Source organism: Artemia sp. Qi Xiang Cuo, chromosome 13, assembly GCF_049724085.1.
Source record: "Artemia sp. Qi Xiang Cuo chromosome 13, ASM4972408v1, whole genome shotgun sequence".
NCBI lineage: Eukaryota > Metazoa > Arthropoda > Branchiopoda > Anostraca > Artemiidae > Artemia > Artemia sp. Qi Xiang Cuo.
Window position 1 is genome coordinate 47796103 of NC_142806.1, and position 16885 is coordinate 47812987.

A 16885-nucleotide genomic window follows, 5' to 3' on the forward strand; every position below is an offset into this window, starting at 1 on the left:
TTTCTCCTTCAGATAAAGTCCTTTCGTTTTTTTTCTGCAACTTTATTTATTTTTCTCAACCCAGTTTTACCGCTTGCTACCAGCTGTTGTAAAGTAGTTTATGTTGGGTATTATTCTAATCTTTGTAAGGGGTATGATTACGGTCCTAAGGTGAGTAAATCTCGGTAGCGTGACCTTAGACTTTGGCCTGACTAATTATCTGATGCGTACCTACTGGGAATTAATCGAGAAGCTTAAATAAGGTGGTATAGAGGTTGGTTATAATATAATACTATAATTGATGCAATACACTATACAAGTTCTGGCTACATATGCCACAGGGACTAAGGGTCCCAGATAGTCAACAATAATAAGAAATCTGCGATAAAGTACAATACAATAAGATACTATGACACTTACAATATTCCAACAATATTCCAAGGTATTCCCAAATTAAATGGATAAAGGTTAGCCCGGCTAATAAATTAGTGCGACCTCGGTCCCAAAAATCTAATGTAATCAAACAGTTCGTGGTAACGAACTGTAAGTAAGGAGCGACCCGGCTCAATGGTAACCGAAACTCTAAAAAACGGTATTTTGATATCAATAGATACATCAAAAGAATCAAGTATTAATGCTGATTTCAAATATATAAATTTTATCAAGTTTAGTATTACCTATCAAAAGTTAAGCGCCTGAGAAAATTTGGCTGATTTTCAAAAAAAGGAGAGATACCCCCTAAAAGCTATAGAACCTTAATGAAAATCACACCATCATATTCAGCATATAAGAGAACCCTACTGTAGAGGTTTCAAGCTCCTATCTACAAAAATGTGGAATTTTCCATTTTTTTGCCAGAAGAATGATCACCAATGCGTGTTTATTTGTTTTTTTGTTTTGTTTTTTTCCCAGGGGTGATTGTATCGACCCAGTGGTCCTAGAATATCGTGGGAGAGCTACTTGGAACAGAAATTAAAAGTTCTAGTGCGCTTTTTAAGTGACCAAAAAAATGGAGGGCAACTAGGCCCCCTCCCACGCTAATTTTTTTCCCAACGTCACCCGATCAAAATTTGAGATAGTGATTTGGTTCAGCATGGTCGGAAATATGATAAATATGTCTTTTAGGATGACTTAATCCCCCGAAGTCCCCAGGGGGAGGGCTGAAAGTTATGAGCTTCACCCAATGTTAACATATAGCATTTGGTTATTAGGAAGTCTACAGATGTTTTCAGAAGGAGTTTTTCTGATAGGGGGGGGGAGGTGGGTCAGGGGTTGTATGGAAGGATCTTTTCATGAAATAAGTTTTAATGGGGGAAGGGACATTGCTTTGAAGGGGGCGCCGGATTTCCCATCATTATTAAAGAAAAAGATCAGAAATTAAATAAAAAACAGTTTTTCAACTGAAAGTAAGGAGCAACATCAAAACTTAAAACGAACAGAAAATATTACGTACATGATTGGGCTCGCCCCCTAGTCAATACCTCGCTCTTTAAGCCAAAGATTTTTTAGTACTTTCATAAGAGCTATTTATTCTAATTAACGGCCTTTGTGATTAAGAGGTTTTTTTTAAGGAATTGGAACAAAATTCGAACTTAAGCTTAAAGAGCAAGGAATTGACTAGGGAGCGAACCCCTAATATACGTATTAAAAATCTATGAATATAGAAGTTCGTTACGTAAGTTAATTCGTAAGTTACGTATGTTTATTACTAATAAAAACGTTCGTAAATAAAATTAAACAAGTTTCGAGAAAGCCATTTAACCAAATAAAAGTAAAATTAATATGCGAATTTTGTTTTAATTATTCATGTAAGGTGAGCCAATATCAAAACCTGCATTAATTCAAAAACGTTCAAAAATTAAATTAAAAAAGACAAGTTAGTTTAACTGAAAGTAAGGAACGACGTTAAAACTTAAAACGAACAGAAATTATTCCGTATATGAAAGGGGCTGTCCCCTCCTCAACGCCTCGCTCTTTACGCTAAAGTTTGACTCTCTCACAACTCTATTTTTTTAAACAATAAAAAAATTTAGCGTAAAGAGCGAGGCGTTGAGGAGGGGACAGCACCTCCTCATTATTATATACGGAATAATTTCTGTTCGTTTTAAGTTTTAACGTCATTCCTTACTTTCAGTTAAAAAAACTTGTTTTTTTATTTAATATACTAAAAATCAACCACATCGAAACCCACCAATTTACGTACTTAGCTACGAAAATGATTAGTAGCAATTTGCTTTTCAAACCTCACATAAAGGATGTTTTTCGTATCTTAGTAAACAGTGGTATTTCGAAATTAAGCAATTTTTTTTACGTTGTAAATATTTTATTTAATATTAAATTATTTCTGCTTAATTAGATGATTACCACAAATGCCTCGTTTAATGCGTATTTTTTATTAAGAAATTAGTGTTCTTTTTTTTGCTTGCCGTTTTTTGGTGACCGGCGTTATTCCCCCTGGAAAATACCCACTCCTTTCAGAAAACATCCCCTGTGGATAATACCCCCAGAAAAACGCCCTCCCAAGATCCCCCCGGAAATTTCCACTCCTGCGCAAAGGACTAGAACTGTCAATTTCTGATCCAATGAGCACACTCCGAAGTTTCTGCGACTTTTAGGTGGAGGTGTGGATGAGGAAGGGATAGTCCTCCTCCTCTACGGAATTAATTCTGCTCATTTTGGGGTTTAGAGTTATAATTTACTTTCATATTAACAGCGTAGACCAGAAATATTCCCAGAAATCGTAAGGGAGTAGATATCAATTTCACATTTTTGATGCGTTTTTAAAGTTTCTTTTGTACCCCTACCTTCTCTAAAAAATCTTCGCTGGAAAACAACCTTTTGCTGTCTTTTTGTTGGGAAAATTTACCACGGAAAAGGGAATTACCGGGATGATTTTGAAAATAATAATAAATGAAATTCTTTTCAAATGAAAGTGCGCTAAGAAAAATTTTCACCCCAAATCATATGCAAAAAATTTTCGAGGTGGAATTTTCAGCAGGAATGGAATTGTCTTGGGGGAATTTTCCCTGGAAAAGGGGAAAGGCATTTGTACGTGAAAACAACTCTCTATGGAGCATTTTTTCCGTGGGCGGAGGAATTGTTCATAGAGGGGGGAGCCAAATTTTTTCGTGTTATTTCAAGCAACCAGCAACTGAATTACAAAAAATTGTTTTCAACTGGAAGTAAGGAGCAACATCAAAACTTAAACGGACGGAAATTATTACGTAAATGAAAGGGGTTTCCCCCTCCTTAAAACCTCGCTCTTTACGCTAAAATTTTGACTTTTTGTCCCGATTCCTTAAGAATGGCTCCTGAAACACAATGGGCATTTAATAAGAATAATAAGCTTTTTTTTAATTTTCAATCACCTGTTATGAAAGAGTGTCGATTGTTGCAGAGTGGGGATGGTGCCTGAAACCACCTTGAGGGAGCCTAATTTTCCGGCATGATCTGATTAGCAAACAGAAATTAAAATTTTAAAAGTACGGTTTTTCAGCTTAAAGTACAGAACAACATTGAAAAAGACAAAATTAATCTATATATGAGTGAGACTGCACCCTCCTAAATCCCTTCCTCATTAAACTAAAGTGTCTATTGCTTTGACAAAGCTTTTTATTCTAATTAAATGGCCCTATTGTTCATGAAGTCATACTTGAAAGTTCTTGAAATTAGGTCTTTTAGGATGATAACCCCATCAGAGCCCTAAGTGCATGGGTTGTAAGTTATGCACTGGGGGCATATAAAGTCTATATAGAAAGTTGTTATAGAAATTTCAAAAAGGGCTCATTTTATTGGAAATTGAAATTGCCCTTTTTAATAGTCGAAAGTGAGCGGAGAGTAATTACCCCCTCTTACGCCCACCATTTCCCCAAAAACATTCAATCAAAGTTTAGAGATAGCCATTTTGTTCAACGTTGTTGAAAGTTCTGGAAATTATGTATTTAAGGATGACAAACACCCCAGAGCCCCAAGGGCAAAGGTTGTAAGTTCTGCCCTGGGGGCATTTAAGGTTTTTATGGATAGAGTTGTCGTAAAACTTCAAAAGGGGCTCATTCAATTCGAGATTGAGAGGGCTAGTGCCCTTTGTAATAGTCGAAAGTGATGGGAGGGTAACTAGCCCCCCTCTCACGCCCACCATTCCTCAAAACACATCCAATAAAAATTTTCAGATAGCCATTTTGTTCAACGTAGTAGAAAGTTCTGGATATTGGGTCTTTTAGAATGACAACCCCCCAGCCCTCAGAGAAAAAGGTGTAAGTTATGCCTTGGGGGCGTACGAGATTTTTATTGAAAGCTTCGTCGTAGAAACCTCAAAAGGGCTCATTTCACTGGAAATTGAAAGGGCTAGTGCCAATTTTAATAGTTGAAAGTGATTGGAGAGTGACTACCGCAACCACCATTTCCCCATACACATCCAATCAAAATTTTGAGATAGCCATTTTGTTTAACGTAGTTGAAAGTTCTGGAAATTTGGTCTTAGAGGATAGCAACCACCCTAACAGCCCTTAGGGTAAGGGTTGTAATTTATGCCCTAGGGGCCTATAAGGTTCTTACCGAAAGCGTTGTCGTTTCCAAAAGGGCTCATTCGATTGGAAATCAAAAGGCCTAGTGCCTTTTTTGATAGTCGAAAGTGATTGGAAAGCTTGACATTTTTATAGTAAAGATCGATGTCGGTATAATGTATTATTTTTTGTTGTTGTTGTTGTTTAGACCAGGGCACTTCATATCGAAGGAGTTGTCGTGGGAACTTCGAAAAGGGCTCATTCGATTGAAAATAGAAAGGGCTGATGCCCTTTTTAATAGTCGAAAGTGATTGGAGAGCAACTAATCCCCCTTCCACTCCCACCCTCCCACACCCACCCTCCCATTTGCCCATTATGTTTAAAAACTAAATGTTACCTTAAGATCAAATCAAAATGCACTGTGATAATGCTAATTCTCAATAAGGCATCTCAGAAGTATCCTAAGAACGACTGAGGGTATTATATTCAAACTTTCGGAGCTTCTTCTGCCCTTAAAATTTAACCGAATCAAAGTAGCGTAAGTGTATCCAAGCTATCAAAGAAAGTAAACATATTTTTTGGCGAATGGTATCAACTTTTCTATTTAAGGTCAACTAGAGGAGGTATGAAACTAAATTAAACATTATTTTGTGTGTCCAGATTTTTAAAAGGGTGTATGTTGTTAAAAATTGCTGAAAATTTTTCTCCAGCATACAAATAGCAGGCCAAACTATAAAGTCTTAAAAAATGAAAAGATTTAATGTATTATTTTCTTTTTCCTTGAAAAGACTATGTCAATATAAAACGAACAGAAATTAATTAAAAGAAATTTTTCTACAAAATAAGTTTTTCAAAGAAAAGTAAAGAACTCCATTAAACAAAAAAAGAGCAAAAATAAAATCAAATAATCTACCAAGCGTGAAACTACCACAAATCAGCATCGATAAATAAATGAAACCCAAAACGAACAGAAATTACAATAAATAACCGAGTCAAACTCAAAACAAGCAGAAATTAACATAAGTTGGGTGCAAAACCCCTATGCCTTTCCAAGGCCAGCACAAAATTTGCACTTTACTGAAAAAATACAAACGAATGTGCATTGTCAGTTTAATATACATATACTAAAATTTAGTAATCAAAATGTTAATATTATTTGATTTATTAAGGTTATAAAAGTAAAAACATTTATGTTTCTTCAGTAAAGTGCAAATTTTGTTCTTGCCTTGGGAAGGCATAGGGGTTTTGAGTCCAAATTATGTTAATTTCTGCTCGTTTTGACTCTGACTCGGTTTATTATTGTAATTTCTGTTCATCTTGGGTTCCTTTTAATTGGTGATGATGATTTATTGTAGTTTTACGCTTGATAGATTATTCTATTTTATTTTTGCTAATCTTTTGTTTAATGGAATTCTTCACTTTTCTTTAAAAAACTTGTTTTGTGGAAAAATTTTTTAAATTAATTCTGAATAAAGGCAATCTTCCTTACCTCATAGCCACCACAGAATCCTTCCATGTCATTCACATCTGGGGGTGTGTTAAAGCCAACACGCCAAGCAGATGCTCTTGATGGCGGGTCAAAAAGTCTTCCATGCCCATCGACTTGGCACTAGTAAAATATTTAAAATTAATTACTCATAAAACCATAGTAGTGCAAATTAGATACTTAAGAGACACTATATACATAAAAACTGGTTCTAGGCGTTTAACCCCCGGCGATTAGCCCCCCCCCCCCAAGAAAATACCCCCCCCTCACGGAAAATACCCCCCACGGAAAATACCCCCCTAAAAACACCCCCCAGAAATTAACCCCTTCGCAGAAAATACCCCCCCCTCCCGCGGAAAATACCCCCCCCCCGGTAAATACCCCCCGTGGAAATTAAGGCTTTCCAAAATTGACAATTTCATTTGAGTTTTTTTTTTATTTCCGTAGGGGGAGCAAATTTTGGTACTTGTGCATTATGCGCCACTCACTCAAGTTTACGCTGTGTAAAATTCGAGAACACTCCCTTTTTCTGTTAGTTTTTTTCATTACTTTAGTAATAATTTTGGGCTATAGATTTTTATATTGGGGGGGGGGGGGTAAAGTATAACGGGTCTGCATGCAAAATGTGTTTGGTAAAATTATTCTGCATATTAGATAGATAGATAGAGAAGTATATTTTAAAGCCAATTATACGGCCGTGAACATAGTAAAATAGCATAAATGAAAGGCACAAATAAAACTGACTTGGATCAACGATAGTCATAAAACACTTAAATTAAACTGTACATTCACCTAAAAATAGTACTTAATACTTGGAAAAAAGATCATTGAAAAAAAAAAACACTTAACACTTTGAAAAAATACATAAATTAAAGATTACGCTTACTTTATACTGGATTTTTTTTTTTTTTTTTTTTTTTTTTTTTTTTTTTAGTTAACAAAATTTCAAGATACCTCGCTTTTCTTCTGTAATTTTTTAGCAGCCATACCTAGAAGGAATTGTTTTCTGACTTTAAACTGTCCAATTACTTTACCACCACCCCTCCCCCCTTATGTACAAATATATAGTCCAAATTATATATTTCCAATCTATACTGTCACTTGTCTTTGTCTTGCCTCATGCTAAGATGAAAGAAACTGACGAAGAAACCGGTTTGTTCTCTGGTTTTACACAACGTAAACTTGAGTGAATGGCGCATAATGCACAAGTACCAAAATTCCTTCCCCCTACGGAAAAAAAAACTCAAATAAAATTCTCTAATTTGGAAAACCTTATTTTCCAAGGGGGGTATTTTCCAGGGGAGTGGGGGGGGTTATTTACCAGGGGGGTATTTTTTGCGTGGGGGTATTTTCCGGGGGGGGGGGTATTTTCCGACTTTTTTTCCGGGGGGGGGGGTTATTTTACGAGGGGGTAATCACCAGGGGGAGGGTAAGTGCTGGCCACCATGAAAACTATTTTATATGTTTTTCAAAGCCTTCACAGCCCCAAAGCGTCTCCCTTGTCACGCCTTTGACATAGCAAAATTAAGCTTTGAAGGAGTTTATCCTCACCCCTCTCCAAAAGGTAATGGTTAGTGGTTACTCTCGAGTACATATTGACTCAGGTGGTCGGTGTTTACCCCCCCCCCCCCGGCCAATAACCCCCTGGAAAATACCCCCGCGGAAAATTCCCCCCGGAAAACACCCCCGCGGAAAATAACCCCCGTGGAAAATACCCCCCACGGAAAATACCCCCCCCGGAAAATATGGCCACGAACACAGTAAAATAACATAAATGAATATAGTGAATGGGGGGGTGTTTAATCCCCAGAAAATGCCCCCCCACGGAAAGTAACCCCCGTGGAAAATACCCCCTCCTTGGAAAATAACCTCACAGAAAATACCCTCCCCCACTGTTGAAAATAAGGTTTCTAAATTTGAAATTTTTATTGGAGTTTTTTTTTTTCGTTGAAAAGTGCTAAGGAACGGGAAAAAGAGGAATTTACACACCAGAAGTGTCTTAAAACCTTAGGAAAAAAAAAACACAAATCCATTTTTGTTAAAAAGACTTCCATATGAACTTCTGCAATTTTTGGCAAAAAAATTTAGGCAAACAGTCATCAAAATTAAGCTAACACAAATGGCACCAAAAAGTCTAAGAAGGTTTGGCTATCAAACAGTTCGTGGTAAGGAGCGTGGTAAGGAACTGTAAGTAAGGAGCGACCCGGCTCAATGGTAACCGAAACTCTAGAAAACGGGATTTTGATACCAACAGATAAATAAAAAGAATCGAATTTTACTGCTGATTTCTAATATATAAGTTTCATCAAGTTTAGTCCAACCCATCGAAAGTTACGCGCCTGAGAAAATTTGGCTGATTTTCGAAAAAAGAGAGAAAGACCCACTAAAAGTCATAGAACCTTAATGAAAATCACACCATCATATTCAGCGTATCAGAGAACCGTACTGTAAGGGTTTCAAGCTCCTATCTACAAAAATGTGGAATTTTGCATTTTTTTGGCCAGAAGAAAGATCACGGATGCGTGTTTGTTTTTTTTGTTTTTTTTTCCAGGGGTGATCGTATCGACCCAGTGGTCCTAGAATATTCTGAGTGGGCTCATTGGAACGGAAATTAAAAGTTCTAGTGCTCTTTTTAAGTGACCAGAAAATGGAGGGCAACTAGGCCCCCTCCAACGCACATTTTTTCCCCAAAGTTGCCTGATCAAAATTTTGAGATATCCATTTTGTTTAGCATGGTCGAAAGCATGATAACTATGTCTTTTAGGATGACTCAATCCCCAAGCGTCACCGGGTGGAGGGCTGAAAGTTATGAACTTTAACCAATGTTAATATATAGTTTTGGTTATTGGGAAATATACAAGCGTTTTCAGGTTGAATTTTTTCTGGTACTGGGGGGAGGGGGGTGGGTCGAGGTTTATGTGGGATGATATTTCCATGAAGGAAGTTTTCATGGGGGAAGGGACATTACTATGAAGGGGCGCCGGATTTCCCAGCATTATTTAAAAAAATTCAGAAATTAAATAAAAAAAACAAGTTTTTTAACTGAAATTAAGGAGCAACATCACAACTTAAACCGAACAGAAAATATTAAGTATATGATTGGGTTCACCCTCTAGTCAATACCTCGCTCTTTAAGCCAAATATTTATTAGTACTTTCATAAGAGCTATTTATTCTAATTAACAGCCTTTGTGATTAAGGGGTGATTTTTATAGAATTGGAAAAAAAATTCGAACTTAAGCTTAAAGAGCGAGGTATTGACTAGGGGGTGAACCCCCTAATATACGTATTAAAAATATATGAATATAAAAGTTCGTTATTTAAGTTAATTCGTAAGTTACGTATATTTATTACTAATAAAAACGTTCGCAAATAAAATTAAAAAAGTTTCGAGAAACTCATTTAACCAAATAAAATTAAAATTAATGTGAAAATTTTGTTGTAATTATTCATGTACGGTGAGCCAAAATCAAAACCTGCATTAATTCAAAAACATTCAGAAAAATAAAGTTTTTTTAACTGAAAGTAAGGAACGACGTTAAAACTTAAAACGAACAGAAATTATTCAAAAACATTCAAAAAAAAAAGTTTTTTTAACTGAAAGTAAGGAACGACGTTAAAACTTAAAACGAACAGAAATTATTCTGTATATGAAAGGGGCTGTCCCCTCCTCAGCGCCTCACTCTTTACGCTAAAGTTTTACTTTCTCATAACTCTATTTTTTTAACAATGAAAAACTTTAGCGTAAAGAGCGAGGTGTTGAGGTGGAGACAACCCCTTTCAGATATGATATAATTTCTGTTTGTTTTAAGTTTTAACGTCGTTCCTACTTTAAGTAAAAAAAACTTGTTTTTTAAAAATTTAATCCTTTGAAAGGCTAGCTTGCTTTGGGAACCAACACATTCTAAATTGTTTAAGTTTTTACGGACAAAAGCGTTGTCAAATTCTACGAGTTTGTTTTGCTGATCTTCCAAATGTAAAACTACCACAAATCCCCATTAACAAATAAATGAAACCCGAAACTAACAGAAAATACAATAGATAGCCTAGTCAAACTCAAAACGAGCAAAAAGTAAAAGGAGTATGGCTAACAACACCCATGTCTTCTTCAGACCAGAAATTAATTTGCACTTTACTTAAAAAAAATAAATAAAAATAACCATGCATTGTCAGTTTGATATACATATTCTGATATCTATCCCTTATAGTCTTAATACTTCTTTATTTGTTGAAGTAAAAAAAAAGTGAAAAAATTTAAAATGTATTTTGTTTTCAGTAAAGTACAAATTACTGTCTGGTCTTGAGGAGGTGTGGGGGTTGTCAGCCCTACTCATGCTAATTTTTGCTATTTTGAGTTTGAATAGGTTATTTATTGTTATTTCTGTTCGGTTTGGGTTCAATTCATTTATTTATGGTGATTTATGGTAGTTTTACGCTTGGAAAATTATTTGAATTTTTTTCTACTCATTTTTGGCTTAACGAGGTCATGGAAACCGGCAAAGGGGGGGGGAGCAGGGGGCCATGGCCCCCAGCTGTAAATTTGGGACTATATGGTAATTATAAAGAAACCAAAGGAAAAAAGCAGAATAGGGGGGAAACATGGAAAAAATGTTTGTTGCCCCATTGTTGGTTGCCTGCCAATAGATTTGACCCATAATAACGAAATATATAAGTTCTAATTTGTGACTGAGTGACCCCTAACAAGTTTTCCACACAAAAAAAATTCTATACGATTTGGTTGGAGCAAAAACTAAAAAAATAAAAAAATAAACACGCATCCGTGATCTTTCTTCTGGCAAAAAATACAAAACTCTACATTTTTGCAGATTAAGATTCTTTCACTTTTAATTAAGATTCTTTCACTTTCAGGTGGTGTTTCCCCCTTTATTCGAAAATGAGGCAAATTTTTTCAGGCTCTTAACTTTTGATGGGTAAGACTAAACTTGATGAAACTTATATATTTGAAATTAGCATAAAGATCCGCTTCTTTTGATGTATCTACTGGTATAAAACTTCCATTTTTTAGAGTGTCAGTTACATATTGAGTCAGGTCGCTCCTTACTTACAGTTTACCACGAACTGTTTGATCGCTGATCAAAGTTTATGTAATTTATGCCTTTCATTTGTTATTTTACTGTGTTCATGGCCGTATATTTGGCTTTAAAATACACTTATTTGTCTATCTATCTAATATGCAGAATAATTGTACCAAACACATTTTGCATGCAGACCCGCTAGGCTTACCCCCCATGCAGACACTCTCCCCTAATGTGCAAATTTAAAGCTGAAATTTATTTTTAAAATAACGAAGAAACTAACAAAAAAAAACCGGTGTGTTCTCGAATTTTACACAGCGTAAACTTGAGTGAGTGGCACATAATACACAAGTACCAAAATTCCTTCCCCCCTACGGAAATTAAAAAAATAAAACTCAAATAAAATTCTCAAATTTAGAAGGCATTATTTTCTACGAGGGGGGGGGTATTTTTCGGGGGGGGGGGGTATTTTCCACGGGGGGTATTTTCAGAGGGGGGTTATTTTCTGGGGGGGTATTTTACGTGGGGGGGTATTTTCCACGGAGGGGTATTTTCCGGGAAGGGTATTTTCTGGGGGGGTATTTCCAGCGGTGGGGATATTTTCCAGGGGGGATATTTTCCGGGGGGTATTTTCCGGGGAACATTTTCCGGGGGAATTTGCCGGGGGGGGGGGGTATTCTCCTAGAACCATGGGCTCGGACCTCTACCGCAGATAAGAAATCCATCACAAACGGGTCAACACCCTCCAAAATAGAATCCTGGCTATGCCGCTGCCAGGATTTAATTTATTTTTAAATTTTACAGTATGTAAAATTTAAAAATAAAGTTTTAATGAAGGAAGTAAAGAGATAAAATGAAACTCAAAACGAACAAAAAGTATTACTTCAAAGCCTATCTAACATATATCTATAAAACTAGCGCAAACAAACCAACTGATGATATTTCCCTATGTTTGTAGGATTATAGCAAACAGGTGCTTTACACAAGTAAGTACGTAGCCCATGGGCGCCCATAAGCTGAATTCCAGGGGGGGGCAAACCTCATCTAATTGGCACTTTTAATGCTATATAATAGAAATCTCAGAACAAAAATATAAAAATAAGGCAGCATCATTCAGCCAGGGGAGGGGGCGGGAGCACCCCCTGCCCCCCCATATGGACGCCCATGACGTAGCCTGACAACAACAAACTAATCTATAATGTTTTCATAGTCTTACACAGGGTTGCCACCGCCATGGATCTATCCATGTTTACATGTAGTTTTTGACCTTTTACATGGATATTTGAAATGCTATGGATTTACATCGATTTTTTCGAAGAAATCACGAGTTTAAACTTTTTGTGCCGGAAATTTTTAATACCAGATAAATTTCACTTCAAAAATGGCTCAAATAACCCAAAAATATCAAAATTACTGTCTGGGCTTCATTGCCGAAATGGGTTCATATAGAATAACAGATGGCCTTGGCTGTGCATAGAATTGAAAAAGTATCTGCGTTAATTAATACCATGAATGCGTAAATTAATTTGAAGATTAATGCCTAAACACCAAAACAAAAAATTTGTCCATGCGAAGGTAAATTGAAAATCTTCTGTATAGGAGATCTGTACTGGTTTAATGTTATTATCTTGGTCCTTTGCAGAAGAGACACTTAAAAAAATGGTGAAAAAACACAGCTTGAGATTATTATGTGTGCTCATGATATATTGCTCAGCCGTAACTTCATACATGAGTTCAGGGTTCTTAAGTCATTTATAAAACTGTAACAACCTCAGAATTCTTAAGATAATCTTATTTCCAAATATTGCAATTAAACCTTTTTATGTTTTCAATGAATTGAAAACTTGCAAGTTTTGGACTGCATACTTAAGGGTTAGGTGTGAAATGGAATATATTTCAAATAATTATGGGAATTATTTCAAGATAGAGTGAAATTCCCTTTTTAAGCTGAGTAAAATATTAACAATAAATTAATTAAAAGAGTGAAACTGATCAACGATGACAACGCCAAATGCGTTAAATAATTCCACGTACCTTGGGTCTGACAGGACACAGAATCTTGCATTACTGGGGAGAAAACAAATTTATCGTCTTGGTGATAAGAGTATTTTACGTAACGAGGACGAGGATCTAAACGTCAAAAAGTAAAACCCTAAACGTCAAAAAGTAAAACCGCGAGCGACGTGAAGCGTCGCTAGTGACAAACTTTTCTGTCCTTTTAACAATCACTTGCTTGCCATGTTTTTTTTTCTTGAGCTGGTGGCAACCCTGGTCTTACACCAGCTGTGATATCAGTAACTTTCAGAACATATTTAAAATTATCTTAAAAACTTAAGTATAAAAATAAATATTATTTTAATGACTGCAAAGTCATTGAACAGTATTCAAAAATAATGGATGGATTTATCAGGTAACATCCAGCTATAATACCGATAACGAGCAATATACAATTTTAAATTGTAAAAAAAACACGCTTTAATATAACTCAAAATAAAGAAAAATAAACCATAATATGAACTCTGGAAATCCGGTTATTCCCCTCTATGCAATGGAGAATTTAAAGTTATGATTCAAATTCTAAGGCTAGTCTACACTCCTAGCACTATCAAGATGGCTTGACTTCGAACTTGTTAACAAAATAATCATGAAGTGTTCTTTTCAGAACCAAAACGACAGCCAATCATTGGACTGAGCTCATTGCGCAGAAGTGATACCCAATTAAACGCAAAAAACATAAGCAACAGTCCCAAAAAGCTTTATTTTTATACCGTAAAAAGTAGCCTTAGATGGTTTGTTTCTACTGTACAAAACTCCCACATTGTTTTGTGTTTTCAGTAAAGCGCTAGTTTTCTATAATCCTACAAACGTAGGGAAATATCATCAGTTGGTTTATTTGCGCTAGTTTTATCGATGTATGTTAAATAGGCTGAGAAGTAATAATTTTTGTTCGTTTTAAGTTTCAATTTCGCTTTTAACTTCCTTCATATAATTTTTTTTTTTTTAATTAATCTTTGCCCGTTTTTAATTTAAAGCAAAAAGACGTGAAAAAAAGTGTGTAACTTAGGTAGTGATATGTTAACGTGGGCTATTCACCATAATGTTTGTTTATCTGAAACTTATCCTCAGTATCTCACTCTTTACGCTAAAGTTTTTACTTTAAACAGCTTCTTATTCTAATTAAACGGCCTTTGTGTTTCAGGAGTTGTTCCTAAAGAGTTGTGACAAAGAATCAAACTTTAGTGTAAAGAGCGGGGTATTGAAAAGGGGACAGCCCCTTTCATACATGGAATATTTTCTGTTCGTTTTAAGTTCTAATGTAGCTCCTTACTTTCAATTGAATAAACTTGTTTCTTTAATTTAATTTCTGGTCATTTTTCAAATAATGCAGGAAAATCCATGTTATAACAGAATATTTTTAGGGGGGGGGGGCAACCCCCCTCATGTACGGAATAACTTCTGTTCGTCTTAACTGTTAATGTTGCTCCTTACTTCCAGTTTATTTTTTTATTTAATTTGTGACGGTTTTCCAAGTAATGCCTGAAAATCCCCTCCTGCTGGCGTAAAGCTTCTCCTGGAAAGCTCCCTAACAAGCTTTCCTTCCCATTGAAAACCCTTCCCGTGGAAAATCCCCTCCCCTGCAAAATCTCACCCTAAAATCCTAAAAAAATCCCACCTCAAAATCGATCAAATTTTGGCGGTAATTCATTATTTCTTGGCTTAGTAGGAAAAACAGTACTGGTTAGGAATTACCAAAATCAGCCTTAACAAAGACAGGTTCTCCACATAATCATATAAAAGTCACAAAAGCATGACTAAAAAATAAATAACCGATAACGAAACGCCCGATACCGATACGCACGATACCGATTCGCCCGACACCGCTTACAGTCCTTTTCTAAGGGACTATGGAGGGTCTTGTCATCACCAAAAGCATAGTTATTGGACCTTCTATCTATGCTGAAAAAAAAAACTGACTATCTCAAAATTTTGACCCAACACCTTTACGGCAAAGGAGCCTTTTGGGGAAGGGGTCTAGCTGCCCTCCAATCTTTTTGGTCACTTAAAAACCGCACCAGTAATTTTAATTTCCGTTTTAGTGAGCCATTAAACATCTCTCTATGATGTTCTGGTAACCGGCTAGACCTGGTAGAAAAAAAAACAAAAAAAAAGTAGACACGTTTGCTCTTTACTAGGTTGCAGCTACTGCTGCAACCATGACAAAGAATTGCTACCAGTCTCAGTGAGCATCCAGGTGTGTTATCTTTTCATATATTATTAATCTAACAAAAAGTTTTCCGAAAAAGAAGTTTTTCTAAGAAAAAGAAAAGCTACAATTAAACAAAAGACGAGCATGAATAAAGTCAAAAAAAAATTAAGCTTAAAGCGAACATAGATCATTATAAAGTCAAAACTTTAAACGAATAGAAATTACCACACATAATAGTAGGGCTAATACCTCTCAAGCTTTCTAAAGACCAGATCATCATTTGCGCCTTACTGAAAGTACATTTTTATTTTGAGCTGGGTGTTTTTATTTGTCTATTTTAGTTTTATGTGTATTTTTTAGTTTTAGTTTATTTTTATATCTATGCTGAAGACACCTTGTTTGATACGGGCGAAATATTCGTTTTTGTTGGCGAAATATTCGACCCGTTTGTCGTATTTATATTTTTTCATAGCATACACAAAAAAGAAGAAGAAAGAAATCGCCATGATAACCGTAAATCGCCATAAATAATATCCCATTAGAATAGAAATCACCATAAATAGTAAAAATTATTAAGACTTTAAGGAATAAATAACAGCAATATGCATATTAAACTGACAATGCACATTCATTTGTAATTTTTCCATAAATTGCAAATTATGTTCTGGTCTTGAGATGGTATGGGGGTTGTCAGCCCTACTCATGTTAATTTCTACTCATTTGAGCTTGACTTGGTTATTTGTAATTTCTGTCCATTTTGGGTTGTATTTATTTATTGATAGTGATTTGTAATAGATTTATGCTTGGTAGATTATTTGATTTTATTTCTGCTCATATTTGGTTTAATGGTGTTCTTGGATTTTCTTTGAAAAACTTATTTGGTGGAAATTGTTGTTTTAATTAATTTCTGTTCATTTTTTATTGACATAGTCTTTTTCGTGGAAAAACAAAATAAAATCTTATATATTTTTATTTTTTTTGTAACAATCCATTGTTTGGCTTGCTATTTGTATGTTGGAGAAACTTTTTCAACAATTTTAGCAACATACACCCTTTTGAAAATCTTGACACAAATAGTATTGTTAAATTTAGTTTTGTACCTCCTCTAGTTGACCTGAAAAATAAAACTAATACCACTCCCAAGAATTCCATCTATGATCTTTGACAACCTGGGTACACTTATATTTTTTTTTTTTTAGTTAAATTGTAAGAACAGAACTAGTAATATAGTAGCAGCCCTGAAAGTTTCAACTTAATACCTCGTTCTCGGGATATTGCTGAGATGTCTTATTGGCAACCAGCAGCATACACATTGCTTTTTGATTTAGTTTTAAAGTAACATTTAGTTTTAAATCATAATGGGCAAACTGTATAACTGTGGGGGGGGGGGGTGTTGACATAACAAATATCCCTTGAGACATGGCTACTGGACCGTTCAACTATTCTGAATAAAATGGCTGTCTCAAAATTTTGGTTGGAAGTATTTGGAAAGTTATGGACTAAGGAGGAAGGCAGCTTGCCCTCCAATCACTTTTATTCTTAAAAAGGGGACTAGATCTTTTAATTTCCAATTAAATTAGCTCCTTTAAAAGCTTCAATGATATTACTAGCTATGATACAGCAGCGCTGCCTATGATATTGCTTATATACCTTTTTGAAAACCTTAATGCATATAA

The 16885-nt window shown here is 35.4% G+C and overlaps 1 protein-coding gene across 1 annotated transcript in view; it reads right to left on the reverse strand.

Moving 5' to 3' along the window:
• LOC148945349 (uncharacterized) overlaps positions 1-16885 on the reverse strand; it is a 110993-nt gene that overhangs the window by 77460 nt on the left and 16648 nt on the right. Inside the window, exon 2 of the mRNA XM_089098758.1 lies at positions 5971-6090. Coding sequence (XP_088954884.1) covers positions 5971-6090 — 120 coding nt within the window. The remainder of the gene's footprint in view (positions 1-5970; positions 6091-16885) is intronic.